The sequence below is a fragment of the Acinonyx jubatus genome, chromosome B1 (assembly GCF_027475565.1).
Source record: "Acinonyx jubatus isolate Ajub_Pintada_27869175 chromosome B1, VMU_Ajub_asm_v1.0, whole genome shotgun sequence".
Taxonomy (NCBI): domain Eukaryota; kingdom Metazoa; phylum Chordata; class Mammalia; order Carnivora; family Felidae; genus Acinonyx; species Acinonyx jubatus.
Genome location: NC_069382.1, coordinates 70,069,740 through 70,094,174, shown reverse-complemented (window position 1 = coordinate 70,094,174; position 24,435 = coordinate 70,069,740). Strand labels below are relative to the sequence as shown.

Sequence of the window (24,435 nt, the reverse complement as noted above, 5' to 3'; positions counted from 1 at the left end):
AAGTGTATTTCTGGGAGATCTGTGTAAAATATCTGTACATAAAATATCTTGGGGCAGCAAAGACTATATTGGTTATAGAGGTTTTACATCTGATCATGAAGAAAGATTTCTCAATCTGAGGTAAACATCACATTGAGAAATTGGTTTCCAAGTGGCAACATTTTATGTATATGTATATGTATATGTATATGTATATGTATATATATATATGTGTGTGTGTGTGTGTGTGTATACAACCAGTCATATATTTTATAACAGTTTTGATTGCAAAAATTAAAGGGAATATATGTATTTGAGGCATTGTCGGTTACTTTCCTGGCTGAAGGAAACAAGCTTTTCTTAGATTAATTTATAATTTCCCTGATGCACTAAATTCAAATCCTTGAGTAATTGGTGCCTGGGTTGCTAAGGTTAACCACTGAATTGACACTACTTAGAAAACCCAAGTGGAATCCTATTTAAAAAAGAAAAAAGAAAAAAGAAAATGGTGTTTCTTCAAAAATATCTACTTTTTTCTAATTTGTAGTGAAAAGAACATCTCCTTATTTCTTTCACTAGTATGTTCACCTTTAAGGGAAGAACGCTTCTCAACCCAAAAGACTTAAAGAGAGTCGAATAAATAATTTACCTATATTCTTTGTAAACACATACCGAGTTGTACAACCATGTGTTGAAAGGGAAGTTATTAAATATTTTCTGCTTCCAGACACCATGGGCAGGGCACTAAGAAAGGGCCCTCTGCCTCTTTTGCAGACAACCCCTCCCCACTGTGTGAGCAATGCCAGAGTCACCTGTAAAAACCCAAAGGGAATAGGAGGGGTTTAGGGTATGGTTTCGTCGATTTCCCAGTTCTCTTTATGGCATGGCATGTTCATGCTGTTTCTCTTTCTGTAAGGCTGCATTAAACATTATAATTTATTATAGTCATAAAAATCAAGATTTCAGGGTGGATTGGGACCTTCAGAACTCTGATGAGTATTGAACCACTTCCATTTGGTAGCTGATCATGTATGGAAGTTAAATCACTTTTTCCCATGGCACACAATTCATCAGTGGCAGAGCCAAGACTAAAAATGAAATATCTGACGTCTAATTATTTTGGTGAATTTGACATCAGATGACCATTCTGAGGGTTAAATAAATGGGAAATGCTGGCTGTATATGTAGTTCTTAACATGTAGCAGTGGTGTACCAAGAACAGGGTGATGGAGTTTCTACCCTGGCTCAATAGTTTTTAAAGCCATAGTTTAGAACTTGGACAAATAAATAATGTTTTCTGGGAAAAATATTTTATCACCGACATTGTCTCAAATTGTGGGCACTTTATTACTGTTTTTACATGATCTATAAAGTACCCTAGTGTGGATGACTCCCAGTGTCCTACAAATGCTATGCTACAGGTAAGCAGTAAATTAACAATGTCCGTTTAAGTTCCAATACAATACAACAAACGACCCAACTGTTGGTAACTTTTAGATGAGATTCAGGCCAGAAGCCCAGGGAACACGAGACAGAAATGAGGTTTGAGCATGTACCCTGCCTTTGTCATATAATGAATTTCGTCTTCCAGAGACACCCAAGTTCAGCTTTTGGCTTAGCACTTGTTAAGAATATAGAAATATGAGACTGGGAGAATAAATAACTTGTTTTTTACAAGCTCATTATATTATATATCCTAAAACGTTATGCCAAATGTTTTATTGGAATAGAGTAATTAAATGTCTTTAAAAAAATAGCCTCCATTGCTTTATTTAATGTTTGTTATTTTGGATATAAAAGCAGAACTTAGCTAGTCAAATGACCTGGTTTGGCAGAATACTCACTTTTTTTTAGCAAACAAACTGGCCCCCACACAGATCCACACTAAAGTTTACAGAGTTCAGCTTCTGTACCAGTTGAAACTAGAGCCTACCTAAGAGCACAGAGAGAACTGATTGGCTGGTGCAGAGCGAGGAGGATATATAAAAGGCCTCTGTGGAACATCTGGGAAGGTCAGTGATATCACCTGTTCAGAGTCAAACCTTGGAGCTTCTCAGACGGTACATTTTCACCATGAGTGGGTGCCCATTTTTAGGAAACAACTTTGGGTGAGTATTTACCTCTATTTTAAGTATGGTTAGGCACTTAGAAATAACAAGTAAGAACGCTTCAATTTCTGAATTTCAAATGCATTGAAAATTGTCTCCCATATTCTCTTGTTAGAAAATCAACTTTAAAAACAGTAGGAGAATTTTGACTACTCCTATTGTTAGTTATTACGCTGTCTCAAGATCTCCTGTTTTCTCCTCACTTATTTAATCTGTAGATGTGCTTTTAAAAAATTGTCCATAGAAGGCAGTGAAGACGACAAATCACAAACCGGTGTGAATAGAGCCAGCAAAGGAGGACTTATCTACGGAAACTACCTGCATGTAAGTGGGAGAGCCCTTACAGTGTTCAGCCTCCATTGTTAGGTGCTAAATTCCACAAAGTGACATTTTCATGTTTTGGGATTTTTTGTGTTTTTTTTTCTCTCAGTCACCAAAAAGTTTTCTGGACCTAATGATATCCCTTTTCACGGAATGTATGCCTTTTCAGCTTTTTAAAGAATAATTCAAGAAACTCATATGTGAAAATTCACCTCTCTGGCAGAGATACGATAGAAGCAGAGGACATTATCTTGAGCAGAAGAGTGTAAATGATAAGATAAAGTGTAGATAACTGGCAGGCATTTCACAACTTGTGTAAATAAGACATAGTCACTAAATCCCAGCCTAGGTAATTGCGAATGTATCCAGAAAAATTCATTTATTAAATCCTTTATCATAAAGTAGAAATGTTGAAGGTACATGTTTTCTTGAAATCGTTAGTAAATGAAAGAGGGATATTACAAATGAGGTCTTTGGCAATAAGTCTGGGGTCAATTTACAGCGTGTTTGTCTTATATATATATTTTTTTTTAATAGACTTTATTGACAGATTGGTTTCCATACAATACCCAGTGCTCATCCCAACAAGTGCCCTCCTCAATGCCCATCACCCACTTTTCCCTCCATATTTTTTAAGAAGTGAAATATTTAGACCCTTTGATGCTTTCATTGATGGGTTGCTGAGGATGAGCTGATAAAGAATGTTAAGATCTTCTTAGAATAGGCTCTCTAGGGAACAAAAGAGTGGAAGAACAGTGAGCTCAGCAAGTGACCACATTTTTATCATACTCATTTCAAAAGGCAGAGGGATATGATTTCTCAGTGAGTGTAATGGTATTTTTTATGATAGAATCCTACCAAGTATAGTTTCTTCTGAAGAGAATAAAAATCATAAATTTAACTCATTCTTTATAAGACTCATGCACTGTTGAAAAAATAGATTGCTTCCTGAGAATTTGGGAACTGGGGAATTTTTTTTCATTATCGTATTCTACTTTTTTTTTAATGTTTACTTAATTTTGAGAGAGAGAGTGAAATAGAAAGAGAGAATGCAAGTGGGGGAGGGGCAGAAGGAGGGGGACAGAGGATTTGAAGTACTCACCCTGACAGTAGTTTCAGTGCAGCAAGCACAATGTGGGGCTTGAACTCATGAACCCACGAGATCATGACCTGAGCCAAAGTTGGATGCTCAACTGACTGAGCCACCCAGGAGCCCCTTGTATTCTACTTCTTATTAAAATTAATAAAAAAAAAACCAAGTTTTACAATTTCAAAATTAATCCTTCTTTTTTAAAATCTTTTTTTAGCCTTATTGAAATATAACTGATGTATAACATTGTGTAAATTTGAATTATATAACATGTTAATTTGACACACATATATTGCAAAATGATTACCATCATAACACTAGCTATGATGGTAATCATTTTGCAATATATGTGTGTCAAATTAACACTAGCTAACATCTGCATGGCATCACATAATTACCATTTCCTCTTTGTGGTGAGGACATTTAAGACCTACTCTCTTAGCAACAGTTTATTAACTATAATCCCCATGCTATATATTAGATCCCCGTGATTTATCCATCTTATGGAAGTTTATACAAAATTGGCCTTTCTATTTTTTGTTTAAAGTTGGAAAAGGTTTTGAACGCACAAGAACTTCAAAGTGAAATAAAAGGAAATAAAATCCATGACGAACATCTTTTTATCATAACTCATCAAGGTAAGTTGAACAAAAGGTTGGACAGTAACTATTCCACAGGCATTTCCCAACAATAATGAGGAAACCTACAATTCTTTTAACTATAAGATGGCCAAAGACTAAAAAATCACTTCTGTTAGAAATCCTTGAGAATATTTTACTGCCAGGTAAATTCTCATAAGGCATCCTTCTAGGGTTTATAACTGTCTTCTTTATGGTTTTTTTACTGTTATTTGGATCAGGGAGGACTTTCTCTTTTTCCTAAATCCAAGGAAACTTTCTGTCTCTTGTAATTCACAAAAAAATTGCAAGCTAACAAGTTACTATTTTTCAACTTGGAACTTTAAAAAACTATTTTCAAGAAATAGATCACTCAAATGTATCGTGACTTTACATAATCGTATATAAATCTGGTACTAAACGTAAATGTTAAATTTGCCTAAAATGTATGTTTATTCTCTCCAGACTTCTTACCTCTGGGCAGTGGCTTTTAAATTAGGAATCCATGACTTTGGGAGTTTAGAAAGTCCCTGAACTCTTAAAATTGTGTTCAAAATTTCATGAATATGTATCTTAAAGAGGTCCATGACCCCAGAATATTAAAATTTACTCTAAGATTGTTGGTGTCATAATATTATCGAATGTCCGACCATGACCAATGTCTCATGGTAACCAGTGCCCCATTTCTAAACATGCTTCTTTTTCCTACCAGTTCTTTGTATCTTTTCCTCAAATGGTTGTTTAACTGGCTGGTTAAAATGAGCAAGTCCTCAGAGTGAAAAAATAAAGATGGAAAATAAGTGGCTTGATATGTTGTTACTTCTCCTGTTTTCACGTTTACATTTTTATTGGTGACTTAGGCCAAGACAAAATCAGTAGAAGAGGAATTGTGGCAGGGTAGCACAAATTTGGGGACAGAAAATTGTTTAGAATCCCACCTCTACCATTATAAATTGTGTGACTTTGGTCAGGTGTCTTGACCAATGATTCTACTTCTCTGTCTATAAAATGGAGAGAATGACTTTATCTTCTTGTTCATAGAGTTCTTGTGAAGACGAAATGAGTTAATGTGTCTTGAGCCCTTAGCCCAAGGTATGGCACATAATAAGCATTCAAAAAATGGAAGTATCATTATTTGATAGGGAGACTTTCCTTCCATCCTTCAGCTACAACATGTGGTCAGTGGGTCACAGAACAAGCCACACAAAATAAAATTTGAGAAAAAGATACAGAAACCGATTAATAAATATTTGATTTGTTCTTTGTCCAAATATGAAAATTAAATCCCTGAAGGTCTCCTTAAATATAATTTAAAATTATAATTTGATTCCTGTAATTAGTACAGAAACATGCCCTTTACCCAAACAATAGCACCAAATAGAATGCACTAGGAATCTCTAGGATTATTGATATTCTATACTCATGTAACAACTACACTGGCTACTTAATTCATTTATTCATAAAATAATTAGCCATGGTTTATCTTATGCCAAGCCCTGTCCTAGGTACTGAGGGGAGCAGAAGAGTATAATGAAGTTTTAGACCATTCATGAGCTTGTCCTCCCATAATATTCTAAGCCTCTAGAAACCAAAATTTTGTCATATTCATTAGGTTAGTGGCCATTAATGTCTCAGTTTATAGATGGAGCTGAGTATCACTGCTTTTCCACACATCTTCAGCATCCGAACAGGAAGTTAGAATTAGATTGTGTGCTATATATTAAAAGACCTAGACAACATATTTGTTGAGAGAAATCAAAATAATAATAATGAATATAAAGCTTGCAGATAAAGTGACTGGCATATTAAAACATCGAAAAAAGAAGGCTATGATAACATTATAACTGATACGCATTTTTAGCATAAAATAAGGCTGTATTGGCATTTATTATTTTTAAATGACATTTTATTTCTTTTTCAATGTGTTAGCCATGTCTTTCATGCGATTCTGGTCAAGAAGTGTCCCATAACTTTTCAATTGACAATGATTTTTCTCGTTGCAGCTTATGAACTCTGGTTTAAGCAAATCCTCTGGGAATTAGATTCTGTCCGAGAGATCTTTCAGAACGGCCATGTGAGTTATTATATCACAATATTGGATTTATATATATATATATATATGTATATTTGGAGAATGTAGAAACATACTGTTAATTAGAAAAACAATACTAACGAGGGAATTATTACTTAGCAGAAACATTTAAAAAACTTTTCTGAGTGGACACGAATGTAGTGATACTTTCCCCATGCCATTGCTGCCTTCCAGCTACACATGGCTCTAAGGGTCCTTTCAAATTTCAGTTTCAGGCCCCTTGTTTAGAACTTGATTTTTTTTCCCCCTTGAAGAAAGTTGTTATGTATGATGGTAGATTGCCAATATAGCTAATATAGATCCTTTAGTTAAAAGGTATCAGGATTGTATTTCTTTTCTTTTTTTTTTTTTTTAATGTTTATGTTTATTTTTGAGAGAGAGGGAGAGAGAGAGACAAAGCATGAGCAAGGGAAGGAGGGCAGAGAGAGAGGGAGACACAGAATCCAAAGTAGTCTCTAGGCTCTCTGAGCTGTCAGCACAGACAGCGATGTGGGACCTGAACTCACAAACTGTGAGATCATGACCTGAGCCAAAGTCAGACACTTAACCGACTGAGCCACCCAGGCACTCCTCAGGATTGTATTTGTAATGAATATTTGCTGTAGGAAGATAGGAACAATGATGAGGAAGTGAAACAGTAAGAAAGGAAGAGGCAGGAAGAGAGTAGAAGAAAGAAAAAGAGAAAAGAGAAGAGGTAGAAGGGAATACAGAGGGAAAGCCTGGAGAGGCTCAAGAGTGGGAGGAGAGCGGCGCAGAGCTGAAGGGCACTTCCCCACCTCCCAGCCTGCCTCTTGCTCCCACACACCTTCCCCAAGCAGCACACAGCCTGAGGTCCTTGCCTTTGAGCCCCTGCTCCTAGAGAACTCTGCACGGACAGTACTCTTCCTACACATATGTATACAATTCCCATTTATGTTAAAGGCAACTTCTGGGCCCTCAGTAAAGAGCAGATTTGTCAAGGTGTTGCTTAACCCTAACACAGAAGTGTCCATGTTTCTTTGACCTGTATTTCTAGAAACAAACTAAGAGAGAAATTTACTTTGAAATCATTGGACATTGGGTTCCAAAATTGACTTCTCACTTGCTTCCGTATAATTTTCTATTTTAAAGAAAGACTAATGGGAGTGCCTGGGTGGCTCAGTCGGTTGAGCGTCCGACTTCGGCTCAGGTCACGATCTCATGGTTTGTGGGTTCAAGCCCCACGTTGGGCTCTGTGCTGACAGCTCAGAGCCTGGAGTCTGCTTAGGAATCTGTGTCTCCATCTCTCTTTTCACCTCCTCCACTCACAGTCTGTCTCTCTCTGTGTCTCAAAAATAAATAAACGTTGAAAAAAAAAAGACTACCGATTCCAATTTTGCACACAATCTTTGCACACAACTTATAGTTGCTATTCATATTCAATATATATGGATGGCAAATGTTAATTCCAGTGTTCCTCTTTAAAATAGAGAGAAAGTTAATAGGAATGCACTGTGGTTTGTAGTCTATCTTGGATCTTCTAGAAATCAGAACCGATTACTCAATGTTTCATTTCTTAACTCTCAGGTTAGGGATGAAAGGAACATGCTTAAGGTTGTTACTCGAATGCACCGAGTGGCAGTGATCCTTAAGCTACTGGTGCAGCAATTTTCTGTTCTGGAAACGATGACAGCCTTGGACTTCAATGATTTCAGGTGTGTACATGTGGCTTTGTAATAATGCAGCGCGGTTTACCTTTCCATTCCAGTGGGGTAAGAAGAGAACATGTGTGCCATGTGCTCTTTGAGTAAGAAGCCTGTCCTCCTGACCCTGTGTCACTATAAACATGCGGGGATCTTAATCTCAAAGCATTCGAGAAGTTATTAAAAATCATTCATCACTCACTTTTACATATGGACATAATATTATGATCGCTTAATCTCAATTCATTTTTTGTGCCCTGTTTTTATCTCAAAAGAACGTTACACTTGATCTTAGCCAAAAGGCCAAGAAGCCACTGCAATGAATTTTAGACAACTTATCAAAATGGCTAACGTGGCTGATACAATACATACAACTAAATTAAAAAGAAATTAAAAACTAAAAATAAAAGAGAAACAAGAGTTGATGGGATGCCTGTCAACAAAACTGTCAGTTTAAGTTATGAATTGAACTATAAATTTTAGCTGTGCATTTCCAGGCAGGCAAAGCCATAATTGTACTTTTTAAAAGGCTTTTTTCATGCCAAAATTTGAGAAGAGATTTTCTTTAAGAGTACCAGGTGAATTTAATGATGTAATAGGCTGTCTCCAACATGTGTGACAGTCAGGGGTTTAAAAATCCCTTGTGGTGGATTTAAAAATTTGAAGACTTACAACCAATTAGATGAAGGAAGCTTAGAAGGATAGAAGAGTTTGGGTGGTTGTGGGGTGGGAGTAAGAACATTTTTTGATTGCCTGTTTTGTGTGAGGCAATATCTCATTTGTTTTACTGGTAGGATCTCGTTGGTATACTTAATACTAGGTAGTGAGATCAATAATAACATCCAAGAATATAAATTTTAAGAGGGATTAAATAATATTTATAAAGAATCTTTCAGCACTATAGAATAAAAACACTGTTCAATGTACACCTGTCTTTACCTTAGGAAACAAATTGGTACACAAACACATAAACATATATGTATCTATACGTGTGTGTGTATATATATATATATAACACACACACATATATGCCATTTCCCAAACGATATAGACATGCCGTCTTTAAATTGATTAACTGACAGCAACAGTGATGTTTAGGTAGCTCAATTTTCTTTCTTTGGGAAGATCAAACCCCAGGTCCAACTCTAGGCAGTTATGTGTTCTCGGTGATGTCCAAGGGAGTAAAACTAACGATCTTTCACAACAGAAGAAAGCATTACAGTGATTTACAATGTCAACTCCTGTCATCTTTCTTTTCTCTTCCCTTCCTCCTTTTATTCTCAAAGAGAGTACTTGTCTCCAGCCTCAGGCTTCCAGAGTTTGCAATTCCGACTGTTAGAAAACAAGATAGGTGTTCTTCAGAGTTTGAGGGTCCCTTACAACAGAAGACATTATCGTGATAACTTCAGAGGAGAAGATAATGAACTGCTACTTAAATCCGAGCAGGAAAAAACACTACTTCAACTAGTGGAGGTACATGCTCAAATACTGTCTCTAAAGTCTAACTCCCCACATCTTGTTAATTGCGCTTCTGCTACATGGAAGTTTTAAAACTCAAAGGTTTTGTCACATTCATGGTAAATAACAGAAAGACTTTAAAGGAATGCTTCAACTCAAGTAATTGAAATATTTAAACTATTAAGAACTCCCTTGAGAATTTCAGAAATATTTATATAACAACTCTATGTTAATATTTAATCACCTTCTTATCTTATAAAACAATTCCTTTAAACAACCCTGCTAAACAACATTTAACTAGCTGATTTTAACACCGAGTGTAGTTAATTATTCAGTGAGCTTTATTCTCTAAAATATTCCATTATTGAAAAGTTCCACAAGTTGTGTGTTTTTCTCAATTAAACTAAATTACTAAGAGTATAATCTTCAGAATTTGTTCCTTTCATATCTTAATTCCCCATGGGTCTATAAAAGGTCTTGAGGGATTACTGTTTTTTCACAAGTAAATTATTAAATAAAGATTATATGGTCTTGATTTCCTTCACAAGGGTTTTTCCTTTGCAAATTAAAAATTTCTTTTAGTGACTTATACTTTGCACACGGATCCCCTGGGTATTGTAAATGTGGACTTGGGTTAATATAGTATATATAACTCCAAATAACAGCTCATAAAGATACAGAGGGAAAGAGTCACAAAGTTAATTTCAAAACCAAAAATAGGTCAGATGAGAATCCATAGGTGCACAAATTTTGTTTCATTTCTACATTAAAAAGTCTTGTATATGTAAAAAAAAAAAGGTTTGTGGACTCTTAAAATAACTGTTTAGTTGATTTCAGATTTCAAAGTTGCCTAGACACCATGCTCCTACATTTAGAAGAGATCATATGATATGCATGTCATAATTCCTTCATATCCTAAGACATAAGGTATTTTGAGAATAAACCAGAAGACTTCATTAAAACAACATTTAGATATGTTCATAGACTTATAGAACAAAATTGGAATTTCTGTAATAACACATTTCTTAATAAATACAGAGTAAATATTATTAATATGATTGCTTTAAAGATTAAGAAATGAAATGTAATAAATTGCTATTCATTAAATGAATAAATTTAAGGGAAAGAGAAATATTTATATACAAAAAAACTTATGACATATTTCCTATTTCAAGTTCATAGATGTTAAGTACAATGTATTTTATATATTTGAAATTTTATAATATATTTACTTAAAAAAATAATACTTCAGGCGTGGCTGGAAAGAACACCAGGTTTAGAGCCACATGGATTTAACTTCTGGGGAAAGCTTGAAAACAACATTCTCAAGGGCCTGGAAGAAGAATTCACAAGAATTCAGGTACTTATGATGCCACAAGTAAATATATTTACTACAGATGAAGTATTGAAAATTTTATTTAACAAATTCCTAATTTTCTTTTAAACGTTCATTTTTCTTATATTCTTTTTCTTTCACAAATGCATCTACACAAAATATATTACATGGTTGATTTTATTTTATTTATGTACAATAGAAATTAAAGTAATAAATTCATTCTGGGCAAGATTTTGTGTTTGATAAATATATAAGATTAATAGACCTTTTTTATTTCTATCAAAAATTTCATATCATGACCAATTCTAGACAGAAGTAGGCTCACAAAAGACCAGTCAACCAAAGATATCCTGGGTCCTTCTTAACTGCTGTCAGTTACAAATTTCTTTCACTTGAGAAAGATACTGTTGATTCCTCATTTCCCTCAAGCTACAGTCCCTCCGCCACCGTCCTCTCTTCATTACTAAATTTCTTGAAAGAATTATTTCAATTCTATGTCTGGAGAGGCTGTATCTGGAGAAGCCATATCAGGTAGTGCTTACAGCAGGGAAGTTGACATCTCATTGTATGGGTTCAAGTCCCACCTTCACCTCTTAATAACTGTAACATTGAACTTCTTCTGCTACTTAACCTCCCTTTGCTTCACTTTCACTAATGGTAAAACAGAAAATAAGAGTATCTACCTAGTAAAACAGAAAATAAGAGTATCTACCTTGTAGAGTTATTATGAGCATTTAATTAGATTAATATTGGTAAGGTATTTAGAACAGTAGTTAGCATAATTATTTCTTTTTCTTTCGTCTAATCCTCAACCCAGACCAGTCTATCTTCTTGTCCCATCATTCACAGATGGCCTCTAGGTATGTAAATTCAATGGCCATTTTTAATTTACTTGATCTCCTAGTGGCATTCAATAATAATGACTACTTATTCTTACTTTTTTCCCCCTTGGATTTGGTACATAACATTCGGTCTTCCTTTAATTCTATGGCCCTATTGTCTTGATTTGTTTCCTTTATTGGCCCATTTTTCTTTCTTCGACCTGTGGGTGGTGGGATTTCACAATGCATTGGCTTAGACCCCTGTATTCTCTCTCTACTCTTTCCCTAGATGAACTCATTTATACCCACTGTTTCCATAGTTACTACTATGCCAATAACTCCCAAACATTTATCTCCAGCATTGATATCTCCTTTCATTTCAAATTACATATTTGACACCTTACTTTATAATTTCCTCCTAGTCCTCTCAAAAACATAATGATAAAACCAAACTTAAAAACAATTTTCTCTTCCTTCCTCTCTCATGTCAACTTAGTCTTCTACAAGTTGAAGAAGTTTTTCTCTTATAAACCATCTTGTTTGTCCAGTCTGAAATGTACAATCGATCTTTGGTACCTCCCTCTTGCTCAATCACTTCTTCAAGTTATCACCAAATCCTACCAATTTTACCTTCTAAATAGCTCCCAGATATCTCCATTGAATGTACCACCACCAATCAAGTGCAAACTGCTATTACTTTTCACCTGGACTTATAATATTCTCTCAACTATTCTACACTTCTCCCCAATATGACTCCATCCCAATCTATTCTCCATACTGCAGTTGAAACAATCTTCTCAAAGGGCAGAACTGATCACATTTTGCTTTTGCATGAAACCCATGTCTCCCTATTGTTTTTAAAATGAAGATAAACGTCTTTAACATAGTCTTCAAGGTGTTTTCTGATCTTATGTTGTCCAACCATACTGAATTTTCTTAAGTTGAATTTAGTTCTTTGAATTTACCACCATTTCACAGTCTTTTTATATGTTTTTCTCTGGGCTCGGAATATTCTTCTGCAGGTGGCTCCTTCCCATTCTGCAGGTTGTGGCTCAAGGAAAACTCCTTCAGAAAGATCTCCCCTTACCTCCTCATTACTATAATTTATCATGGCATTATGCTTCTCCTATATGCTACTATCAATGTTTGCAATGTAATGCCCAGGTGATTATTTGTGTGTCTTATTCCCATCAGATAATATGTGCATGAGATCAGGGAACTCGATTTTTTTAAGTGTATTTATTTATTTTGAGAGAGAGAGAGAGAGAGAGAGAGAGAGAGAGAGAGAGAGAGAGAAGGTGAGGGGCAAAGAGAGAGAAGGAGAGAAAGAGAATCCCAAGCAGACTCCTCACTGTCAGCACAGAGCCCAATGCAGGGCTCAAATGCACTATTGTAATATCATGACCTGAACCAAAACCAAGAGTCAGACACTTAACCAACTTAGCAACCTAAGCGCCCAAGGAACTCAATTTTTACTCACCTTATCTCTATCACCTTAGCATGACATTTACTAAATAAATGAATAATTAACTGACAATCATGTGCCTACAAATTCTTACCACATGAGCCATCATTCAGACAAATGGAAAATAATTGAGTTAACTAATTTTTGTGTCAGCTCAATTAATTGAGTTGTAAGTAAAGCATTTGTTGGAGGCAAAAGAGTAAGAATTTCCTGAAATGAATCAATAGATATCAAATGAACAAATATCTGAGGGTGAAAAGTATCTAAGAAATTATATTTATAAAATACTGAGTATAGAATATTAATAGAGTTAATAGTTTTTCTGACTGGAAATTCTTAACTTTTCCTTTATTTCCTTTCCTGTGATAAAAAACTGTTGTCTAAAATTAGATCATTACCGACTACTCGTAGTTACTTCCGGTTTTGCCCAATCTGAGTCCATTTCTCATGATATTGATGAAAATCTCTCATGAGGTTAAGAAATCACGTAAACTTAAATAAAAGGATAGAACCAGTGAGTGTCAAGAAGACCCATGTCATAATTTGTTGTGATATTAGATGTTATGGTAAGTTTTCCAAGTATACCCTTTCTGCTCCTGGTGAGTCTATTTCTCACAAAAGATGTTTTCCAAAATAAGAATCTATGATCTCTCTTGGGAATATTAATGCAATATTTCTCCTAAAGGCCAAGGAAGAATCGGAGGAAAAGGAGGAACAAATGGCTGAATTTCGGAAACAAAAAGAGGTGTTACTCTCCTTATTTGATGAGAAACGTCATGAACATCTCCTCAGTAAAGGTATTTTATTCTAAGGATCCTTTTCCCGGAATGTATGCCTGTGAGCTCAAAATATCAAACCTCACGTGGGGGAAATAAAATGAAAATTTATATTCCACTTACAGAAACAAGAACTGGGTTCATTTTATCTGTTACAACCTTATGAAGAAGTTCACATGCTCAGTTCATCTTAAAGACTTTAGTCAGAAGCTTTCGTAATATGCATCAGCCGCGCTGGATACCAAGAGAAATTGAATATGAGTTTGCAATTAGTTCACAGCCTAATAGGGATGGAAATGAAGACAATCGGTGTAATTGTAAACAGTACAGTAGCAGCAGGAGACCAAAAGAATAACTATTGTGAGGGCTGGGGTGGCTTGCCAGAGGAAAGAAGTTTCCCAGGCAGACCAGGGAAAGCACATATTTAGCCCCTCTGGCATAATTAACGTTGGGCTATTATTTTCTGAAACCAATTGACCAGTATAATCAATACTTTCATTATATAACTCTTTTATATGTTTAAAATTTTTGTGTTCATTTGTATTTGGACCTTTTATTATAAAGTACTTATAAGCCTTACAAGTTATAAACTTATATAAGATATACACACACACACACACACACACACACAGGCAGAATAGAAGTAAATATTAATTTTTATAACATTAGTATAAGGCATAGCAGTATATGAAATTAGTATGAAATTCTGCAAACTTAAATGTGGTTAGGCCCAGTTCTCTATAAAACCTCTGTAAAGAATAGCAAAATTTTGTTTTTCTGCCGATAGAGCAAAGCCTTTTATTAGAGCACACATATAAGATTTTGTTTTAATGTTTTACTTTACTTTTGAGAGACAGAGAGAGAGAAAGACAGAGTGGGAACGAGGGAGGGACAGAGAGAGAGAGAGAGGGAGACACAGCATCCGAAGCAGGCTTCAGGCTCTGAGCTGTCAGCACAGAGCCAGATGTAGGACTGAAACTCACCAGCAGCGAGATCATGACTGAGCTGAAGTCAGATGCTTAACCAACTGAGCCACCCAGGCACCCCTATGAGATTTTATATAAGGGTTGTACTCCTTGAAGCTGAGTGATTTTAAGTAATCTAAGTGATTTTAAGTGAATCAGAAAATTACTTTCAAATGAACCTCAGAATGAATCTTATTTAACTTTTTTAAAAGTAAGTCATTTTACGGTTTGACTTGAAAAATATATTTGTTTTATCATGGAAGTTAAGTGTTTTCTATATCAAGTTTTCCTAATATGATATTTAAAGGTTTTGAAAATTTAAAGTGCATATATATTACATATATATTTAAAGTGTGTATATGTATAATATGTATTACATATGTATTTAAAGTATGTATATATGTTTGCTTTTTAAAATCTAAGGAATAAAAAATTTAAATAAAACTTTTCATTTAAAACGTAATTATTTAAGGTGATGACCAAAATTAATATGACTGACCTAAATTTCTCACTAAATTAAAACTTGCTATATATCTTACAGGTGAAAGAAGACTGTCGTACAGAGCACTTCAGGGGGCCTTGATGATATATTTTTACAGGTAAAAGCAAATTAGAAGAGTAGAAGCAGAAATTGAGGAGTGGATACAGATAACACAAAAAGTATAAAGCTTATTTTTTCAGCAGTCAATTCAATATGTAGCTATGCCATTTATTTCTATTTTCTTCACATGTTCTGTATGTTTTTTATTGTAAATGTTGCTAATAAATATTTAGAGCATAAAAAAAAAAGTATAAAGCTTAGGTGCCTGGGTGGCTCAGTTGGTTAAGCATCTGACTTTGGCTCAGGTCATGATCTTGTGGTTCGTAAGTTCAAGTCTTAAGCCTGCTTCAGATTCTGTGTCTCCCTCTCTCTCTGTCCCTCCCCCACTCACACTCCGTCTCTTTCCCTCTCTCAAAAATAAATAAACATTAAAGCATAGAGCTTATAAATTGCAATCATAGTTTTAAAAAGTCATTTAGTTTGGGGTAAAACTTAGAAAATAATTGTGAATGTTCATTAGTTTTTTCTTTTAGATAGTATGAGTATAATTTTATACCTATAGTGGGCAGAAATATGCATATATACACACACTAGTTAATTAAACATCTTTGTAATTAAATTCTACAATACATCATACGACGTTAAGTGTCCTAAAAAGCCAAAGTGTAATCTACCTCAGAAACTCTGTCATAAAATGTGTCCCATCATTACACAAGGTTGTAGAGTTATTCCTATTTTATGAAATTAAAAAAACAAGTGGGTAAAGTGAAAACACCTTTATAAATTGTTCTCTTTATCCTGCAATTTCAAGTAAAATTGTCTTCACTGTCTGAAGTGTTTGAGGTTTCCCTTAAATGTCCACCTACTCCCATGTGTATAAAGGCCTCATCTTCATGTGTCATAACTTAAATGTGTCAGAACAATGGAGAACACACTAGCAAACATTAAAAACAGCAACAAAAGTAAAATCTCTGTTTACTGGGCCTCTTACTTGTGTTTATTTGATTTTTTTAATCTTCTTAAATTCATTTCTTCAGAAATATCAATAAAATCTTTTGACTCTTTTCCTAAATTCCTACTAAATCTGTGCCATTCAAGTTCACGCCTTGGAAGCAGAAAATGTACTGAGATTTGTTGAATGATTAGAAGAAAGGACAAAACATATAGATTAGAGGAAATAAAGGGCAGTTTTTGTTTTTATGTTTTAATATCTTTGAACAGAAGAAGTTTTTGAGTGGTATTAGCTGGTGAATCTGAGATAGTGTATATTTACCGTTTAATAAGAATCAATGTTAGCTGTGACTCTGACTGGTTACTTCATGTACATTATATGGGATATTCTAGACTCTTTACACAAATGCTGTAAGATGAGCAGTAGTATCTTCATTTTCGAGATGAAGAAACTAAGACTGAGACAGTAATCCAGAGCTGCTACAGCTCTTAAGAGGCAAAGTTCACATTTGTTTCTGGGGCCAACAGATTAGAAAACTCCTGCCCCTCTGAACACCCTGGATTTGCTTCAATAGACTTATTATTTCTCCTTTAGGGAAGAGCCTAGATTCCAGGTCCCTTTTCAGTTGCTGACTTCTCTCATGGACATAGACGCACTCATGACCAAATGGAGATGTAAGTCTGCCCACACCTCCCAACACTACCACCCAGCCTCGATAATCCTTTTCCCCATCCTGTTTCTTTACTCCTTTTCTCTGTCTGCTCTTGTTCCCACTATCTTTTCTTTCCTCATTTGTGTGGGAATGAGGTTTGTTTTTTTTTTTACATCAGCCCGAGTTATTTATTTATTTATTTATTTATTTATTTTTCAAATCAGCCCAATTACTCTCTTCCAGGGCCATTTACCTGGTACACAGAGCAGACACAACACCTAGGGCCCAGAGTACCTTTAGGGGTCCATGAAAATGTATTATTTAATAATCAGAAGAAAAAGTTAACTATAGGTTAAAAAAAGTGTCTTAATATATAACCACAACTTATTCAGCTTTAAGCCAACACAATTTTAAAATATAATTTTATACACATGCACATATATACATATGTATATGTTCATATATATAGGCATATGTGCATGTGTGTATATATACGTATATACACACACATATATGTGTGTGTGTGTGTGTGTGTGTGTGTGTGTGTGTGTGTTTCATGGAAGAAGGGACCCATGCGTGAAGACAAAAGTGGCAAGGGCTCCTGAAAGTCATAATGCGGCCCTAAGCTTCCCTATTGTGTTCGCAGGCTAAACATAATGATGGATGGAGTCATATGCATGTAACCTGAACCAAGTGGGGTGCCAGGCAACCTACAGGTTTCATCTGGCTCTCACACGTAAACCTTCCATATGGCTAAGTGATGATAAGGTGTGAACCTTTTCTCAGAAGCAGTAATCATTACCAACCCCTTGTTTTTAGACCATTGTGGAACTAAAGGCAGAAAAATATCCATGGAGTTAATTTGTGTGTTTGCCTAGATAACCACGTGTGCATGGTGCACAGAATGCTGGGCAGCAAAGCTGGCACTGGTGGGTCCTCTGGTTATCAGTATCTGCGCTCAACAGTCAGGTAAGATGGGGAAATTCACCTGCTTTTCTTGGTGGAAGTCACTGATTTTTTGTTTCTCCGCATACATGTGCATTACCTAGGAAATGTGATTCATACTTGCTCCCATCTGAACCGCTGACAACACATTCATGCTGGCTAGATTAAGGTATTCCTATTAGAGAGGTCGTTGTAAAAATCCTTAGTCCTGGAAGTTCATTCTGAGATGAGATGGGGCAAGGTACCAGTGGCTGCATGACCTGTGAAGATATGAGGGAGTTCACCCACATAGGAATGTTTTCAACTCATTCTGGCCCAAGTTTGGACTAGACTCAAACACTTATCATTCATTCCACTAATGTCCTCGTGCCCAGGTGAATGACACAGTGAAAAAATAGTTTGTCCCCTGGTATGACTATTTTCTAAAAACTATTTCCATCTACTCCAGAGAGTGCCCAGAGAGTATTTACAAGAAAAGGGGTCAATATTTATTTAGCACTTAAAACATGCTAGAGAGATTTCTAGGACATCTGTGTTCTTAACTCACTTAATGTTCACAATATTATAGATGGATATAGAGATAGACATATATGAAAACAGGGAAACTTGCAAAGCTCTTTGGGAAAGGAGAATCAGCTCCAGAATAAATAGATATTCACATTTAGTCCCCCAAATTCTTTATATTGTACATGGCTTTCATCCCTATTCATCCCTATCCCAATTTCAGATTGACAAGTTATAAAACATGCATGCTCAATTTTTTATCATTTTTATAAATTTTCACTTTCCCTAGGAATAAACTCTAGACTAAAAGATTTATAAGATTAATAGGTTTGAATTTTCACAGTCCTTACAATACCTTCTCTTTCCCTGGGGATACATTCTCTAAGCATGAAACAGAACATGATTGCCTGTAGGACATGAACCCCCACATCAGTGGGTGGTGGGAATAATTAACACAACTAGCATTTCTAGCGTGTCATGATCTCATTATGTCTTTACAAAAGCCCAGTCAGAGGAAGGGATTGTAGTTTTTATTTTACAGAGTTAGGGACCAAGACACTGAGGTTTAGACAACTTGTCCAAGATCACACGAGTTGCAAGTGACAGAGCAGAACTTGAACTCTAATTTGACCTCAAAGGCAAATGCTCTTCTGCTGTAAAACTGCAACAGTTAAAACGTTTGACACACACAAGAGCTATTGTAAATGTTAAAACCACATTTATAGACATTTATTATGAATCTAAGATGGTACTTCAATTTATTAATCCATTCATGTCAGTTACTTGACAGCTATTTGGCGGGTGGAAAATATTTTCTGATGAACAACTAAGAATTTTCTGTGTTTTCATTTTTTAAAATTTGCATACCCTCCTTTAAAAGTCAGACACAAGAACACACCCTTATCTTTATGAAGGTAGCATGACAATCATAAGACTCTAGGTTTTAATCTGAACCAACTTGGTCAGGATCAACGAAACATGTAATACTGTTTTATGGCATGAACTTTGGATATGGGATGAAAATAAGGCCATCTTAATGATTATACTCCTTAATTATATATATATGTATATATTATATATAATACATAAAATGTAATTTATAATATATAAATATAATATTAAATATTAATTATGGCAAAAAATCATGAAATTTTTTTGTTGAAAAATTTTAAATATTTCATGCCAATGAATCTACATCTGTATATTTGTGTTTTTCCAGTGACAGGTACAAGGTGTTTGTAGATTTATTTAATCTTTCAACATATCTGGTTCCCCGACACTGGATACCGAAGATGAACCCAATTATTCATAAATTCCTTTACACGGCTGAATATTGTGACAGCTCTTACTTCAGCAGTGATGAATCAGATTAAACTCATCTCCAGATCTATGAAGGCATCGATTTCTCAGTCTGTGTTTTTTAAAATTTTCTATGAGTTGTCATGATACATCAAGAGTCCTAATGTAATATATGTATATATATATATATATAGGTAAGCATTGTGGTGCTCTGATTCAATTCTGTAAATAATTTTATTAACTCATTTTTGTAATAATGAATTAAAGAAATTAATTCAGCTGAATTGTAACATTGTACGTAGAAGGTTTTCCTATTAAAACCTCAATGTCCCCTAATAATTACACTTTAAGGTAAACCATTTAACATAATAATCATTATCTCATTTTGTACTTTAATAAGCTTGAAACTTCAGCAATTTCAAATACTTTGTGCAATAAAATGTGTCATTCTACACAAAGAGTTGTACAATCAAAAAGTTTAAGAGATATTTTGCCATATATTGTTTTGGAAACATTGCTCGTATTTATTAGGACTCTCGATGACCAATGACAGAAATCTATCTGAAGCTTGCCCAGAGGGGACTTGGCAATTACTCCACTAGCTCAAAGGATTGAGAGGAGCCTGGGGATGCATCCAGTTCCTGGAGTACCATATTCCTGGAACTTCTGAGGATCCTCTGTGTCTCATCTCTTCTTTTCTGTAGGTGTTGGCTTTATTCTTCCCTGTTGTAGGCCAGCTCCTTCCTCGGGCGAGGTTCCTGCTTCCAGCACCTCTAGACCAGAAAGGCAAAGGTGCTTATCCCAGTTCCAGTGCTCGTGGTCTGGGAGGTATAGTCAACACAGGATTGAAGTGGACATGAGTGATAGTTCCCTGAACTTTCCAGAAGAAGGGAGAAGAAAATAGACTAAACAGTGATTCAGTTCATTTCTAGTAAGTATTAGACCAAGAGTTTAGATCAGACAGGAGCTTTATTCTTTTTCTATATTGGCCTGGATATTGGCAATACTTAGTTAAATTTCTTTTATGAAGGGAGTGCAAAATATTATCAAAGGAATTTAAATGCCTATCAGTCTTGACCTAGGGTGGTTATCTATAAGCAAGCCGCAAATTCTTGATGAAATTGAACTATTCTTTGGTCTCAGTTACAAGTTTTATCTTATAAGGATCACGTCTAGTTTGTCTCTGGACAATTACATAGAATTGCTTTTACTTACAAGGCCCTAGCATGTTTGTGTGTGTGCGTGTATGTGTGTATGTGTGTGTGTGTGTGTACATGGGCACATGTACATAGTACCTGATTGTGGCTAAGCTGAAAATTATAGAGACAAGTAAAATGGTGGCTAAAAGCAATGGCTTGGGAGCTTGGGAGCAAATTCCGGCACTGCCATTTATTAACTATCTGCTCTGGTACAAATTCCAGTTTAAGCCCCAGTTGACTATCTATATGACAGGGATAGAAATACTTACCTCAACTTTGGCTTTTCTCATGCAGTAATGAAAAAAAATACATTAACAGACGCTCTGTCACCAAGATGCCTTGGAATCTTAGAATGAATGCTATTTGTAAAGGTTTATTCTTTTAACAGACTAAATGATTTGACTTAGCTCTTTTTATTTTTACTTCTTGGTGTGATTAAACTATAGAGTTGTAAGAGTTTTTTTTTTTTTTTTTTTTCCAAAGGATATATTAGTAATTCTTAATGTAAAGTCAAAACAATTTATAATGCCGGTTTCTACCTGGGCTCCCATTCAAACTTGTTTCTAGTATTAATGATAAGGATCCACTTCAAATTAAAATTTTTAAAGGGGATGCAGAGTTTGTATAAAGTTGTGTAATTTGGTATTCACTTTGAGATCTTTAGTATTTCCCTTTGTGAAATCACACCCAGGAACATCTTGATGATTTTCATTGTGACTCCCAATTATTATGTGAAAATTTCATTGCTTTTCTTTTAGTCTCACTGGGTGAACTTCAAGTAGCTAGTTAGGGCTGGAGCATGGCACAGGCCCATGTAGAACAGCAGAGACTGAGGTGAAGAAGGTAGAAAAGGGGCTTCTTTGTGAAAAGTATTTAAAAAGAGTTGGCATGTTATCTTTTTTTTTTTTTCGTTTATTTTGAGACAGAGAGAGACAGAACATGAACGGGGGAGGGTCAGAGAGAGAGAGACACACACAGAATCCAAAACAGGCTCCAGGCTCTGAGCTGTCAGCACAGAACCTGACGCGGGGCTCAAACTCACGGACCTCAAGATCATGACCTGAGCCAAAGTCGGATGCTTAACGGACTGAGCCACCCAGGTGCCCCAAGAGTTGGCATGTTATCTTTTAGGCATTACAGAGCTCCCCAACGGTTTAAAGCAGGGGGATAACATGATAATGATGTCTCACAGAAATGCAAATCCAGGGAACACACGGTAAATCGATGATAATAACATCCGTCAGAATTACCTGGAGCACTAATTAAAACAAAGTGTTTCATAAGTCCTCAAGTGGCTTCTGGTCTGGGGACTATACTTTGAGAACCTATGTATTAAGGGACATGGGGTCTGGTAAGTAGACTACTGACTAGTGGAGATAAGACATTTCTAAAGAACATGCATCTAGGAAAGGATGGTAGAAATGGAGAGGAGGTAGGTGGTTAAGTGATGGGTTACTAAAGTGCAGCTGACCTGATTAAATATCTAAAATTTCCCCCACTATGTTTGATTGGGTGATTACATAATGTTGATGATGTTAACCAAATAGTGACTCTAGGAGGTGCAGACATATTTTTATTTCATTTCGTTGTGTTTTGTTTTGTTTGTTCTTTGAAGGAGGGAAAGGGGAATAATTTTGGACACATTGAGGTTAAGGTGTCTATGGAGAAAACCAAAAAATTGAATATATAGGTTTGGAGCCGAGAAAACATGTGAATGTAAAGCACATCAACACTGTGTTCCCAAAATGTAGGCCTTACACTTATCAAAAGAGTCTTTTTCACCCGAAGTCAAATATAGGTTGTTTTATTATAAATGCCATCAAAATCCAGAACAGCTGAGAGGTATTATTCATTTTATAATTAAAAATCATTTAATATTTGAAAAAGATGATCAGAAGAGCACTTATACAGAAGTCAGTAAATAAATACAAGCTAGACGAACCAGGACATGGTTCCTTTCTGACCTACTTGGCTAATGAAAATGTTAATCAGAATTATCAATATTTTTCCTCCTGGAATGTTTCTAAACCTGGGTCAACACATATTATTTTGAGATTGCTTCTGGTTTGGTGTAAAACAAAGAAATACAGTGTTTTGTTTTGCTTTTTTCTTTTTCTAAGAAAGGGGATGGATAAATAAAGATCAAAAGTAAGAGGAAAATGAGGCGTCCTCATTTTTTTTTAATGCTTATTTATTTCGAGAGAGAGAGAGAGAGAGAGCACGTGTGAGCAGGCTAGGCACAGAGACAGAGGGGAAGAGAGGAAGGACCCCAAGCAGGCTCCTCATTGTCAGCACAGGCCCAGACGTGGGGCTCAAACTCACGAACTGCAAGATTGCGATCTTGGCTGAAGTCAATTGGATGCTTAACCGACTGAGCCACCCAGGCACCCCCTCAATTTTTTTAGAGGTTGCTGTTATGTCTAAAATTCTGTTTTTGTTAAGATATTCCACCTTAGAAAGCAACCATAAATTTCAGAAAAGTTTGCATATGCAATATTGGATATGATTTTCTTATATGAATCCATTTAATACTATGTATTGTGCTTCTGTTCACTGAGTAGGTCAGCTCTTATGCCCCGAGGCTCTTACACTCCCACACACCCACACATAATGACTTTTGTAAGAGAGAACACCAGCATCAAGAACCAGGAACCAGGAGGAAGGCAGAGATGCACAAAAATGTGGTTCTAATGGGAACCTGGAAAAAATAAGCAGAAGAGTGGGAAACCAGAGAGCCTAGGAAATTCGGTTTGGCTGAGACCTCAGACTGATAGGATTAGGTTTTGAAAGGGGTGGTGCCTAGGAATGGTGGGAGGAACCGAAAGGTGAGATCCTGGTTTGATAAAGGCTTAGAAACAAATGGAGCCAAATAAATGGTTACAAAATAGTAAAAATAGGAGGCTTCTTTAGTCAGGGAAGTCAAGCCACTAGGAAAATTTAGGAGTGGCACAGTAAAGAGTAAGAGAAAGAGAGTGGGAAAATGCATTGCTCCTCAACACAGGGAGAACAAACTAAGAAAAAAGACCCATTGGAATCCTATTGACAAAGTTTCCTAACAATAGTCTCTCAGACAATGCTACTTGAGTTTTTCCTACCATATAGCCGCCGTATCGGTCCTTCAATTTCAATCTATTGCTCTTAAAAAGTGCCTTTCTCCTTTTGCTTCTTTCTACATGACCTTTCTACAGTTCAAGGGGTATGCGTCTTTTGTGGAGGTAAAGCAATTGGCATTTCAAAATCCTTAAGAAATTCCATCTCGGTGGGCTGTGAATTGTGAGAAGCACACCCCGTTTTAGGCTGGCTTTCTTCTATATAAGTGTGAGCTAAGGCTAGTGATTATGATTCTACAAAGGAAAAGCAATTCCTATCCCTTCTTTAATCTTACTAGAAGTGTATCATTAAAACAAGCAAACAAAAACAATAATCAAACCAGGTAAGTGTCTTCAAATTGAAGAAATTCTTAACTTGACCTTCATCCTAAAGTAGGCAACTCTTCCACAGATTACTTCCAGGCCACTGAGCTGATGGCCTACAGGCAAATAACACTGAGAATGAACCCTATGCTCCATTCCATTATGAACCTTCATTTTCGTAGTTGTCCCTTGATCTGCCCAACAAATCACACAAATACAGCAGAAACAGAATCTGCAATAC

General features: G+C 35.7%; 2 protein-coding genes across 2 annotated transcripts in view; one reads left to right on the top strand and one right to left on the bottom strand.

The window, feature by feature from the left end:
* Nucleotides 1-1,933: 1,933 nt before the first annotated feature.
* Nucleotides 1,934-20,040, top strand: TDO2 (tryptophan 2,3-dioxygenase). The gene is made up of 12 exons (XM_015080630.3): nucleotides 1,934-2,087; nucleotides 2,306-2,411; nucleotides 4,046-4,136; nucleotides 6,119-6,189; nucleotides 7,753-7,880; nucleotides 9,155-9,341; nucleotides 10,579-10,686; nucleotides 13,634-13,745; nucleotides 15,231-15,288; nucleotides 16,777-16,856; nucleotides 17,713-17,803; nucleotides 19,503-20,040. Exons 1-12 carry the CDS (start codon nucleotides 2,053-2,055, stop codon nucleotides 19,654-19,656), a joined length of 1,221 nt encoding a protein of 406 aa, XP_014936116.1. The 5' UTR covers nucleotides 1,934-2,052; the 3' UTR covers nucleotides 19,657-20,040.
* Nucleotides 12,752-24,435, bottom strand: part of CTSO (cathepsin O) — a 28,343-nt gene continuing 16,659 nt past the window's right edge. The window contains exons 8-9 of the mRNA XM_015080621.3: nucleotides 17,823-24,435; nucleotides 12,752-13,958 (exon numbers count right to left, since the gene is read on the bottom strand). Coding sequence (XP_014936107.2) covers nucleotides 24,401-24,435 — 35 coding nt within the window. The 3' untranslated portion in view covers nucleotides 12,752-13,958; nucleotides 17,823-24,400. The remainder of the gene's footprint in view (nucleotides 13,959-17,822) is intronic.